The 13,936-nt window shown below is 41.7% G+C and overlaps 1 protein-coding gene across 2 annotated transcripts in view; it reads right to left on the bottom strand.

Annotated features, from left to right (window-relative positions):
* Positions 1-946: 946 nt before the first annotated feature.
* SLC6A5 (solute carrier family 6 member 5) overlaps positions 947-13,936 on the bottom strand; it is a 34,290-nt gene continuing 21,300 nt past the window's right edge. For both annotated transcript variants that reach the window (XM_063332095.1, XM_063332094.1), the window contains exons 14-16: positions 7,610-7,710; positions 3,524-3,691; positions 947-1,102 (exon numbers count right to left, since the gene is read on the bottom strand). In XM_063332095.1, the coding sequence (XP_063188165.1) occupies positions 947-1,102; positions 3,524-3,691; positions 7,610-7,710 (425 nt within the window). The remainder of the gene's footprint in view (positions 1,103-3,523; positions 3,692-7,609; positions 7,711-13,936) is intronic.

The raw sequence follows: 13,936 nt of genomic DNA, 5'->3' as shown, positions 1-13,936 counted from the left end.
CTATGTTCAGAGTGTTGGAGTGAAGTGAGTAAAACCACAGTCGCACTTAGCGCGGAGCAAGGTTTTAGACACTTCCTATAACTGAGGCATTTTTAATTGAAATGGCAGCTATCAAATTATCAAAACAAATATATGACAGTACTTTAAACAGTGATGCCCATACACCTCAGCCTCACGCCATTTCCAAACCACCTCTAGACTGAAATGCAATTTAGTCCCAGTCTCCAATGAGAAGTCCTTTAAATTTTGCTTTTATTTTTCTACTTGAAAAGATCGAATGGATTATCGTGTTTCTGTTCTAATCTTGCATATTGCTTCCCGGGGTGCTGCTTAAAGGGTCTCCGCTCGTTTAGATAACAAGTCCTCAAAGTTAGTATAATTCATGCTCCCAAAAGCGGTGCGCAGGCACAACGGGTCACGGTCTGCTCTCAGTGCAGACAAAGCGACCTCGCTTACTGTGTGAGCCTTATGCTGGATTGATACCAGGACTACCGGAGATCCCCTTCTTTGCTCACTTCCATCCCATCTGAGGCCTGAACTGCCCTTTGATTACACCGGTAACAAAATCCTAGTCCTAAAGATTACCTACCTGTTACAAGGATGCTTGTGTGAAACGGGTCAAATTCTGCACATAACTTCCTTCGAAAAATTTTCCATTGTGCTTTTGGTTTTTTCCTACATCACCTGACAAAACCTGGTATGTCACTCGTTGCACAATATGCTTTTGCTATTTCACCGGGTGCAGAACACATCATGGGCATCACCTACACCTGGAAGTGGTCTAGCTAGGTCTTCCCTATGGCATGCAACAGTAGTCCTACTTTCCTAAGCAACCACTTTCAGGCACTGTGAAAAAGAAAAGAAGGAAAGGTGGGGAAAAAAAATGTAAAAATAAAAAAAATACCAGAAAAAGCTGACAATGCTATTGCCACCCATGTAATAATTATTAGCATTGTGTCCCCAGTTCTATATCCTTCACTGGCAGTTTAAGTCCCAGGGAAGAGGTTCCCAGTGGATCAATCATATTCATGTAACGTTCACCACGGTGCTTGGCCAAGAACGGACCCCAGTCGGGCTGTGGAGAGCACACCAACTTGAGTCGCTGCAAGGTGGGAGAGAGAAAAGAGAGTCTCATTTGAAGTTACAGAGCAGAATTAGAGTGCAGAAGAAACGAGGATAGGCTCATTTGAGATTATTGATGATGGCCCTGCAACGCTCCACTGCTCAGTGTTTGTTTTGCACAAAGTTTGCAAGATTAATAGAGGATAAAGTGCCCAGATTTTAATTATACATTCTCCCCCGCACCATACGAGGGGAGCCCAGAACCACCGCTACAGATTGCGCGGCTCACTTACTGAAGGACATGTGCACAATTACTTAGCCCGATGGTCTAAGCAGTGGGTAACTGCATTAAAATAATTGGATTTCTGTTTAGCATATTTCCCAAAAGTATACGAATGGCCAAAAAGAAGTACATTGCTATGAATGAACAAAGATTTTTCATTTTGAGATGACAAAATGTTTTATTTCTATCTACAGGAAAAAAAGGAAGAGGAGAACGTTAACCTGGAAAACAACAAAAATCTTCTAATCTTTCTGCTGATTTCTTTATTGAATATATAATTTGATTGGCACATTTACAGATAAAAAGGAAAGAAAACATATTTTTGATGACTTAAGAGGGAACAATTATATGTTTATTACCTAATAAAGTGAATCAGACCTCTATATCAGTTATTTTAATCTCTGCTTAATTACCAGTTTGCAACTCTTACCTCCCAAATCAACCATAATAATTTTATGCAGCAGACTGAGTATTCAGGAAATACCAAGCTACGTCTGGAATAGCTTCAGCAAAAGCCTCTTCAAAACAGATCCAACTTTTTGGTGTTTCTTTGGGTGCACTACTAGAGGGACAGCAAGGAGAGCACCCTATTTTTGTGGCAATGTATGTACTAGTACTACATTACTAGTACTACACTAGTACTACACTATACTAGCGAAACGACTTGCCTGAATGAGAGAGACTTATGAGACGATAAACAAGTACATTCAATTCCACATTAGCTCATTTCCAGTAGGAGCAGTTGTCTCCTGACCTATGCGCTCCAACATGCTCCACACAAGGGCTGAATGGCCCTTTAGACAAGTGGCCTCATTGCCCAGTGCCAACTGTGTGCTTGGATGTTCTCCCGAGGGTGTCCCACCACTTAATATTAAACTCCTTTCCTCCATGTGAAGCAGAAAAGCTTCATCTTTTCCCTTAGGCACGTGTAGTGTGACATATTGAGAGACCAAAAGATTATTCTATTTTACTACATTTTCTCTCCTTTTCACTTTTGAGGCGTCTAACAGCCTCGACGGGTTTTGCGGGAGCGCTGAAAAGGGGAGGCGAGCGTCTGTTCCTTCTCCCCAGGAGGGAGCAGCACAAGCCGTGTGCGGCAAAGAGAGGACAGAGCTGAGAAAGCCTCAAAGGCCAAAAAAGAGACCATTGAACTTCTTCAGATGACAAGGTGAATGCAACGAAGGGATGAAATGCCAACATGAGAAAGACATCGTTGTTCTGCGCCCTGCAAGGAGCTGAGGAGCTATTTAAAAGATGGGTAGACGTGGTGCTTAGGGACATGGTTTCGTAGTGACTTGGCAGTGTTAGGTTGATGGTTGGACTCGATGATCTTTAAGGTCCTTTCCAACCTAGATGATTCTGTTCTATGATTTTGTGGCGGCAGCCGGGGTGGCAGGGAGGGCCAGGGCACAAAGACAGGGAGCAGAAGGGGACTGCCACGTTTCTGGAGTGGCGGGGGGAAGCATCAGGAATCTGATTTGCAAAATAAACAAAAACAGCATAAAAATAAAGTGTCACCTAGAATTTTTTTAAGCCCAGGTGCCAGAGATGATCAGCGTAGTCAAGAAAAATAAAGAGATGAAGGAGGGAGGCAAAAAAAAAAAAGATTGCCAGCTAAGTTTTATAGCGAGCAGTTTGATCTGTAGAGCATGGGGTCTTTGCATACGTCTTATTCCTGAACTTCATCAAGTGGCACAACCCCCTGGGGCGCATCCTGGGTGACTTGGGTACCCGACCATCTCGCACTCTGCAAACAGACGACTCCCAATTGACGTCTCCTAGCGCTGAGCTCTGGGCTCGCTGCGACACCACGCACACCACCAGCTGACGCTTCCTACGGCTACGCGCTGCTTTTGCAACAAGGCCAACAGAGCCAGGAGAACAACTTCATCTCAGTAACACCATACCAAGGCTCTGGAAATTTGTAACTCCTTCTAGTTCTCATAAAAGCGGTTGCTTAACAGTTTAGGAGCTTTTTTTTTTTTTTTTTGAGGAACAGGAAATAGAAGGTCTTCATTTTAAATCAACCGAGCATCTCTTTGCAGCACAATAACTAGCTTACCAGAAAGTAATCTTAGCACTATTAGGCATTGAATATCACAAAAATCAATGTAAAATAAAACAGACAGTCTCCTGTGACCATATTTTTAAGCGGCAAAAAAACGGCAGAAGAATTACCTCAATAAATTTGCCTGGGGCTAGATGCATTTTTATCACGAACATCACTGGGATCCAGATAACCGAGCAGGCCAGCATCAGCCACCCGAGCACCATGGACCAGCCCGGGTAGTGGTAAGCTCCGTAAGTCATCGGTTCCCATTGGTAAAAACTGAAGCAAAGAATAAACTGGAAACAAGGAAGGAAAACAAATATGTTTGAAGAAGCAAAACAAGCCTGCTCTGCAGCAAATGGTAGGTGTCCTCCCACAGACCTATGGAATACAGATAAAAGTACACGCTCCTAAGGCAGGGCGCTGCCACAAGCTGTAATAAACAGGTCAGAGTCTTAATCTAATGAGTTTCATGGAAATCTTGCAATATCCCACAAAAATCACTGTATTTATGCCAGAAAAATTGAAATTAGAATCCTGCCCCTAGAGTAACACGCTTTATTACATGGTCTGTTGGCAGTTTTACCTAATGTCATTATGCTAAGTTACTCCATTTCACTTACTGTATGAATAGCAATACATCTGCTTACATTTGTGCATAATTCAGTAACTTTTGGGAAATGCCCGTGCTCGCAATAATTGCACACAGAAGATTTATGGCAGTATAACTAGGTGAAGGCACGTATAAAAATGATCGGTTTTATTTCCAGAGATGTGGAGTAATTGAAAGTCTAATATTAGACTATCCAAATGTATCAAATATTAGCTTTACGGAGGCAATAACAGAAAAGAGTGTATTGCTTGGTTTTGCTTTGTCTGTTTCGATTGCATAAAAATTGAATTACGACTGATCAGTATCAATTCATTTCTCACCGTAAGTTCACTTAATATCACATTTGGAGGGAACAACAGCAGAACATGCAAGTTTGAACTGCCCTTGTTTGCTTTCCAAATTTGCTTTCCTTAAGAGACAACATAATTTCCTGTTCCCTGGTTGTGATTACTGGCGGTAGCGAAGAGCGTAAGTCTGGTCAGTAAAGGAATCGAGCAATTTGCAGAAAAGCCTTACAGTTCCTTTCAGAAGCATAAAAATGGGGCTAAGGCAGCATCTTGAAAACAGCCATTGGAAGGAAAGAAAGAGATTTAAAAAAAAAAAAAAGTGCACACGTCCTCATTTTTAGCAAGGACCTCCAGGAAAAAAAAAAAAAAAGACATATTGCCATTTATGTTATCGTAATACTATAGATTAAACAGGGCTATGTCTTCAAACTTTTAAAAATGGATTTACAACGATACCTGTATATTGTCACAATCAACCAACAGTTGCCACTGGATAGGTAAGACAGAGCTACCTGGGTTTCACGCACAGCAAAGAGAATCAGTAGAGAAAATCTACGTGGGAAGGTGGAATATCTTCATTACGCCCATTGGAGAAATTGTTCTCATCATAGAAAATTTCCTCACAACTCCGGACTTTGATGGGCTCACCAAAACTCACTAGTGCCTTCACACACTCCTGTCTGTAAAACTAAACCTTTTTCACTTTTCAAGAAAAAAAAAATAAAAATAAAAATTACCTCATTCCTGAATTAACAATACCAAAAAGAAGTTGCTAACTTTATCCAGAGCCCTTTTTTTTTTTTTTCCCCAAAATAAAAAGATTTACCGATGTTTATGCTGCACTAAAGAACAGCACAAGCGGGAACTTGCCAGCACGTAAGATGAAATACAACCTCTCTAGAAGAAGGGATTGCAAAGGATGGAGTCACCTTTTTACTTCTTCACCCCACCCAGCTGCCACCACACTGCCTCAAAGCACGTGTCTTAGCAGAAATTCTAGTAACTTTTCGTACCTCATCCCTAAAAATCTATGAATACTTGTAGGAACTATTTAGCACTGCTGTGAAATGATGAGTTTTTCCAACCCTAGGCAAATACCAATAATCTCGCCACCCCTGTGGGCCAGGCCTGAGGACTTTGAGGCTGAAGAATGTGCTCTCAAACGTGACATCCTGGTGAAAGAGGGCTCCGTGCTTTTATACTGACTTACCGGGCTGGAGGCTTTTGAAATGGCTAAAAAAATTATTTCATTCTTGTGCCAAAACATGATGTGCAATTAAAGATTGTATGGGTACTTGGGTTAAAATGTAGAGGAAACATTGAGCTAGACAGAGAATGTAGAGGTAGTTATTATACTTTAACTTGAAAAAAACATGTAGCAATGGTAAAAAAAAAAAAGAATGGTGAAAAGTGCCATCTTTTAGATTAAATGGAGATCTAAATTTGAAGTAAAGCATTATTCCAGGTTTTGGGGTAGCTATAAAAAGAAAATTAAAAAACAAAACAAAACAAAAAAAAAAGAAACACCGAAAAAAACAACCTCCAAAAAGAAAAAAAAAAATACAACAAAGAAAAAACCCCAAACCATCCCCCTTCCCCGCAATCTTCCTTTAGATTTAAAACCCTATTTCTAATTTTGCAAGTACGCCTGAGCAAGTGAACGCCGTCCCCGCCTCCCCCGGCCCCCCGCTCTGCCCCGCCCGGGCCGTGCCGCCAGCCGCTGTCGCACAGCGCCCCCTGCCGGGGCCAGCGGGGAACCGCCGAGCTCGGCCGGGCGGGCCCGGGCGGGGACACCACTGGGCGCACCACTCGGTGCCCAGGGAGTCTGGGAAAAAACCTTCCTTTTTTTTTTCTTTCTTTATTCTCCTTTTTTCTTTCCTTTTCTCCTCTTCTCCTCCCTTTTTTCCTTTTCTTCTTTCTTTTTGCCCCCTTTCTCTTTCACTTTCCCCATTTGTTTTCCTTTTTTCTTTTTCTTCTTCCTTTTCTCTTTCTTTTTGCCCCCTTTCTCTTTCACTTCCCCCATTTGTTTTCCTTTTTTCTTTTTCTTCTTCCTTTTCTTTCTTTTTGCCCCCTTTCTCTTTCCTTTCTCTTTCACTTCCCCATTTGTTTTCCTTTTTTCTTTTTCTTCTTCCTTTTCTCTTTCTTTTTGCCCCCTTTCTCTTTCCTTTCTCTTTCACTTTCCCCATTTGTTTTCCCTTTTTCTTTCTTCTTCCTTTTCTCTTTCTTTTTGCCCCCTTTCTCTTTCCTTTTTCTTTCCTTTTCCTCCTTCTCTTTTGTTTCCCCCCTTTTTCTTTCCTTCCCCTTTTCTTTACATTTTCTTTCCTCTCTTTCCCCCTCCACTCTCCTTACTTTCCTTTCCCCCTCCACTCTCCTTAACTTTCCTTTCCCCCTTTTTCCTTACTTTTTTGTTCCTTTCCCCCCCTTTTTCTTTCCTTTTTTTCCATTTTTTTTAGAGAAACTGAAGGGATCTATATCTGTTATCCAGATCATAACTATATCAACCCTTGCAAAAATATTTCCATCTCTGCAGCTCAAAATTTGTCAGTCAGATTTCCACGTAAACCTTTCTAAAGTGTATGTCTCAGATTAGTTTATGACTCAGTAAAATGGTTTTTCCCTAGCTCAACCTGAGAAAAGACAGGAGGATCATCTCATTTCCTCTCCCTATGTGTGTACATACATACGTATGTATTACACACGTACACTTATATATACAATAATCCAGAATGCTGGTACGCAATGGTATGCCATAGCAGCACTTTGCACAGCCAAGGAAAGGCCACAGCATTTGGAGACTCACTGTCCCTTCTCTACCAAAAATAGCGTTACTTATGCTCTTTTTTTCTACTACACACACGCGTAAGAACACATGGGGCCTACAGGAGAGATGGGGACGGACCCTTGATCAGGGAGTGGAGCGATAGGACGAGGAGGAACGGTTTTAAACTGAAAGAGCGGAGATTTAGATTAGATATTAGGAAGAAATTCTTTACTGTGAGGGTGGTGAGCCCCTGGCCCAGGTTGCCCAGAGAAGCTGTGGCTGCCCCATCCCTGGAGGTGTTCAAGGCCAGGCTGGACGGGGCTTGGAGCAGCCTGGTCTGGTGGGAGGTGTCCCTGCCCATGGCAGGGGGCTTGGAACTAGGTGATCTTTAAGGTCCCTTCCAACCCAAACCATTCGATGATTCTACATGCACACACACATGCGCTAGGTATCTCCATCCAAGATCTAATTACTACCCTTCAGAAACATCATGTCTGATGAAAAACTACAATGAAGTGCTTTGGAGAAGACATTAAAATTTTTTTTTGCTTACTGTTAAAATAGTCGGGGTCACAAATGCCCAACAGACTCTCCAGAATTTACTTGGCTGGAATCCAATCATCATTTCTATATCTTCACAGAATCTCTGCAATCCTGTAAGGAGCAAATGTAAATGCAATTAGGTGTGAAAGAAACCAGCTGCAGCTTGCAACACAGCTCCTGTGATCTCCCCTGTGTCTAATTACGAAAACAAACTCTGACTTGTGGGTTGAGAACTTCAATGGAGGATCTAAGCACACAGTAGAAAAATGAGACTATTATGGTGGGAACCGTTCTAATAAAATATTTACTTCCTAAGGATTAAAGCAAAATTGAGGTTTTACATAGAGATTAAGTGTTCAGTATGTTTTGGGTTAAAGCATTAATAGTATGCACTGGTTAGCTGCAATTATGTGTACACTTGTTATATTTCACAGTGAAGATGAACCTTATTAATATCTGTGTATCTATTTCAGCACAGACAATATCCGAGCTTCTCTATACCTACTACGCGATTGGGCTACGACTGTATCGGCATCGAAACTGGTAATGTCCCCTTATTTTTCATTTGATATGTACGCAATACTTAGAATTATTAGCAAGCACCCGTAAATATTTTAAATTATATTCAACATTGTTTGAGCAAACAGATCAACCGGCATGTTGATTCTTCAGATTATTGTATTGATTGCATCTATAGAGTTACTTGAGTTAATAAAACACGCAAGGTTGGAAAATGGTATTTCAGCCGTCCCCGTAGCTGTCTCGCTGGCCGTGCCGTGCGGCTAGAAGAGGTTCTGGCCCAGCAGCAGCAACCACCCCACTGATAACAGCCAGTTTGTTTTTCTGCCTTGTTCTGCAGAGCTGGTTAGGTAAATGGCCCCTAATTTATCCAAAACTCATAACAACAAAATTGGAATTTGTTCCAGCTTTTCTAATGATGATAACAAGAGGGAGGTCGAGGGTCCAAGGCTGAGCTCCTCCATCACACAAACAGTTCCAGTTTGGGCCAATTTGGGATTTATTCTATCTAATAAATAAATGTCTCTGTCATTGAAATTTTACAAAGTATTATTCTACAGCATTGAGTCTGACTTTTATGGTATGGGGACAGGGATGGAGCTCAAATATTGGAGCGAAGTCTTCGAGCAAGGCAGGAAATACTTGGAACAAAAGTAATAAACTGCTTTATGTTTTCATTGCCCTTACAGCCAGGCACTGCAGCTGCTGAATATAAGAAGGGATAATCCCCAGGCTTGATCCACCTAATTTTGAAGCCTTTTTTTGGTTGAACTAAATCTACCCACCAGGCTGTTCCCAGAATTAAGAAGGTAAAAAATAGCAATGGCTCAATATTCAGTGTCTTTTGATGCACCTCCAAGAAAGGCGCGGGGCTCGACGATGCTCGGGCAGCCCCAACGGCCCAGCTCAGGGGGCGAGCACAGAGCAAGGCAGTTCAGGCAGACAGTGTGGCAGAGTAAAGCTCAAAAACTGTGTTGTGAGAAGAAATAGAGGAGAAAAAACCAGAAATTAAACCAGAAGATGAAATCGCAAAGACCTGCATTTACGAAGGGGTGAGGGGAAGTACTTCGGCTGTGCTCTCCCCCTTTCCCACCCCAGCTCAAGCCATAACCACCAGTGAGGGTTGTGATAAGTTGCACCCGGACTTTGGGGGACGGCTGGCAACACAGTCAAAACACTGTCTGGAGCCGGGGAGGGGGGGACCTAGATATTTTGTTCCCATGCGAATATGACTATAGCTCAATTATCTTACTCTATAAATAGCGGACAGGCCAAGAGCCCTTTGAGCTCTCCTGCACGGCAGCGGGCTGCGCGCCGGGATCTCCCCTTGAGGGAGGACACTCACTTAAGGTTCTGCTCCGCGAGGCTGAGAGATTCCTTGGTGCAACAGATTCTCCATAAGTGACTAATAGCATGCTGAACTTTGATATCTTAGCTAAGTGATATAAAGGATCGATTGCGCATATATAACCCTTTAGACATAAACCGTTGACCAAGTCTGGGACCGGGATTGGATCCAGCTGCACCCAGACTCCTCTCTGAGAAGGAGTTTAGAAAGCCAGGGGTCCGTTCTGAACCTCGTGACTCAACGGGAGGGTCTCCCCAAGAGCTTGTCTGAGCCTGGCCTCTATGCAGTAAATAATCAAATGCACCCTTACATCAAATCTCGTAAAGCACTGTTGCATTCACTACTATCTTCGTTAAATCACTATTTTATATTAATAAATATTTCACTACTTCGCTCTTACGAGTGAAGTTAATCACTCCGCCCGCGACAAGTGCAACCTGCGGTGGATGTAAGCTTAGAAAGCTAACTCAACAGGACCCAGATGTTGCATTTTTTTTCTGGAACTGTAATTTCTCTCCCTCTTTTTCTTTTTTCCGCTGATTGCAACAAATGCTCTTATTCAGAAAGCCTCTTGTCTTCTCTATAAAATACGGGTAATTTTTACGACCCATGGGATCTGCATCTGCCTCACTCATCGCGTGATTCTCCATTTTGTAAGAGACTTTTGTACGCCTGGACCAACTGTAACCCCCAGGGTCACTGTATTCTCTTCAAAAGGAGATCTTAGCTGCAACTGAATGATTTTATGTGTTTTGTTTACCTGCTTGTTACAGTTCAGTGGACCATCTGCAGTGGGCTACCTGGGAGCTGCTCACACAGCGGGCGTCCCCGCAGCAGGAATAAAACTACTTTTAAACTAATTGCAGCAGCACAAGGGATGGGCTGAAGGGTCTTTCCACAAAGTTTAAAGCTCTTCCAAGTGTCTCTACTGCAGCCACACTTACGGCTGCAAAGGAGATCTACGTAACTAGAGAGTTACCAGGCGCTTCTGCCTCCAAAATTCGTGCACGCTTCATGCAAATCTGCACCGATTTGTTTGAAACTCCAATTACAAAATTTAGTTCCTTCTTGGAATTGTGAGTGGGTATTCACAGTTTCAGACACTTTAAAATATTAGCAGTTCAGGAGTAAAATACATGTAAATGGGTAGAGGGATTACACAGTGCTCATCTCTCCCTGTGAAAGACTGAAAATAGGTTCGTCGAGTTCCACAGAAAAACGCAAAGGATGCTTTAGTTAACCGAAAGCCGATTAAATCTCAGTATATCTGGTCTCCCCCTCAGATCAGTCAGACCTGCTGAATAACTTTGGGAAATAAACAATACATGATATTCCATATCTCAATTTCCACTCTCTAAAGTTGGATGATGTATTCATAAGCGCTGCAGACAGAAAATCCATTAAAAAGGAGAATGCAAACCGAGACAGACAGCTGCTTCAATATTCTGCTGCAGGTAAAATGTTCAAAATTACTAACGCTTTCTACCACTCACTCTGATGATGAACCTTCCCAACAACAGACTGTCAAAAAAGCAGATCTAGAAGGCGCACGAGTAAAGTATAGGTCACACGTTTTCAGCTTCCAACAGCGTTTTGCTCAAGCACGAGGTTCTTTGTATTTAGCTTCACGCTACAAAATGCAACAGTGGGAATTATGCTGATGATTAAATTAATACCCGCAGCTCTAAGCTATTCTTTACCAATCATGCATCATAATGTAAACATCTGGAGAATAAACATCTATACCAGAATGTGAAATAAAACCCAGCATTTGACTGGATTATGTAGCACCGACTCCACTGAAAAATAAGTGATCGCAAGGAAATAACCAAGTGTGCCTCTCCTTAATTTAAAAATCTCAACAAGCTCAGCAAGCAGAACGTGTAACAAGAACTAAAGACAGATTTCTTTCATCATAAAAGCACCTGCCTCTATTGTGCCAACCTGCTTGCTATGAAGAGTACAAGAATACAGAGAAAGGTGTCAGTGGAGTGTAAGACGGCAACTGTCAGAGCTCGAAAATATATTATGCCAATTTTAAGCACTGCTTGAAGGAATATAACAAGAGCAGTAGCTTCACTTGTATTTACAACATGCAAATTGCAAATATACAAGCTGTACGCTTATGAACAGTCCTTAGAAAAGTAGCTTTAATGCAGCAGAAGTAGCTATGAAACATTAGTCAAGCGGATGACGACTGTAAAGTACATCTTTCCTTTTTTGTGTAAAAGACTGGAAGCTCTTTAGTCTAGCAAAAGGTTAATTCCAGGGAATAATCTTTGAAACAGTTTATATCAAAGGCTTTACTAACATCTGTTGATCAACAATCAGATGGTACAGAAAGCACGGGAAGAATGATTTGTAATTTGTCAGATCTTTTCCAAGTCCGATTACATTAAAGTAACACGTAACTAAAAAAAAAAAATATTCTCTATCCAAGTCATTCCTTTGCAGTGCTATAATTATTTCTGTGTTTATGTTTTTCATAAAAGTTAGTGTTTTTAAGGATACCGAATTTGTTGGGCAAAGCAGGCACTAGGCAGACCAATTTTGCTTACAAGCCCAATAAAACGTTCCACAAAGGCAGGTCTGTAGTGCTTCTGCCACACGGTGTTCAGAGGAGGGACAGAGCCAGTGTTTGCTCCACACGTACCTTTGTTCTTACTTAAAAACATACAGAAGAAAGAAATTTTACAGATTTAAGTAGTTTTGGGGTTATTTCAAAACATTCCAAGCAAGGAATTTTCATCTTGCACACCGATGGCAATGGCTTTAAAAGGGGCAATCTTTTTGGCGCAGACCAGGTGATGCTGACGATACTGCTGGCCAGAAAGAGAGACAACATCTAGTGCACAGCATTGTCCAGCCACGCTCTCAGCAAACAGAGGAGGAGTGTGTGGTTTGGGAAGAAGGAAAAAAAAAAAAAAAAAAAAAAAAAAAAACCACACACACCAACAAACCCTTATACTCTTCCTGAGCATTCCCACTCACAATCTCTTAGGGAATTGTTTTGATTTTAGGAAAGCTGAGAAATTGGTCAGTACAATTACCAGACACTAATGTCTCAGACGACATGTACCCGGAGGTGTTTCCACAGGAACAGGTAAAAGGGGGCGGGAATGGGCAACCTTGCATGTCTTCATGGAAAACGAAGCACAGAGCAATGGCAAAACTTGCCAGCATTGATTTTTCAAACCAGGAGCTCTGCTAAATAACCCCCAAAATCCATCTGTAGACTTCACTTCAGGAGACATTTCAAAAGATTGCATTCAGGTCCTTTGAGAAGAGTGGTTGAGTGTAAAGCTGACAGCAGTTACCAATATCACTTCACTCGCAGAGATGACACTTCTAAACCTACTCTAATTTAAATACTTACATGTCACAGACATAAAAAACAACAAGCATTTTGATCAACCAAAACATGATCGGTCTAAATCAACTTTTCTCTCGGTGTTTTGACTTTTTCCATTGTATTCTGTACCATTTCCTCACTAGGTCCTATCGGACTTAGCTTACAACCACCCAGGCCTGCTCATTGGATTGGATATCAGTGAAGATAAAATACAAATCTGTATTTTCACAAAATTAGAGAAAACCAGGAAGGGCTGACTCCCTGTCCTTTCTATAACATTAATTTTTCAAGCAAGAGCAACAAATCCTACATTTGGAACTATGCACGATTTTTTTTTAATGCATTTATATTACAGAGTAGAGCCCACAATGTAGGTAGATCTAGCACTTCAGCGTCCAGAACTAGGGCCTAAGGTCATACTGCTATATACGTACCTTCAACAGAACATCTGGGATTGTTTATGTCTAGCTGATAGAAATACCTAATTCATTCCTGTCCACCCCAACAGCAGAAACAGCCTTATCTTTGTTGTCTTTAGCACTGAGATTCAGATCTTCCTTTGCTTTTGAGAACAAGTCTTGAGTGGCACCACCACACCCCAGACATAAATTAATCATCTATTATGCTGGGAGATCTTCACATTTCCTACTACAACCATCTGAGATCACGCGTTTCCGAGAATCAATCTCCTGAAAGCACTGGACAAGTTTGGGAGCAAATCACCAACTGGTATCCACTGTCGTAGCTACAGTAGCACCAAGGTAATTGCACTGTTTTATATTAGCTGAGGATCTTCCTCATAATTTAATGTGCATCAACATGGATTAATCTAACCAGTGTTGCCACTGTGCATAATTAATCACTCTTAGTAGCTGTATAGTCTTGATCCTGTGTTATGGATAGATGGGCTAAAGGGAAGGCTGGATGTGTACATGGAAAATAAAACCTTCAAAAGTTGTTCAATGCAAAGATACCACCTCTGGCTCGGGAAATCTCTCAGCCTAAAACTGTTGCAGCGTAGAAAGTGTAGTGTAGAAAGAGACCCTGGAGAAGCATCACTGAATATTTGGTCTATTCTTATACTCATCTTTAAGCACTGGCTTTAAGCTACTGGTGGA

The sequence above is a fragment of the Chroicocephalus ridibundus genome, chromosome 4 (genome assembly GCF_963924245.1).
Source record: "Chroicocephalus ridibundus chromosome 4, bChrRid1.1, whole genome shotgun sequence".
Classification (NCBI taxonomy): Eukaryota; Metazoa; Chordata; class Aves; order Charadriiformes; family Laridae; genus Chroicocephalus; species Chroicocephalus ridibundus.
Note: the sequence above shows the minus strand (reverse complement) of the source record. Positions and strands in the feature narration are given on the sequence as shown.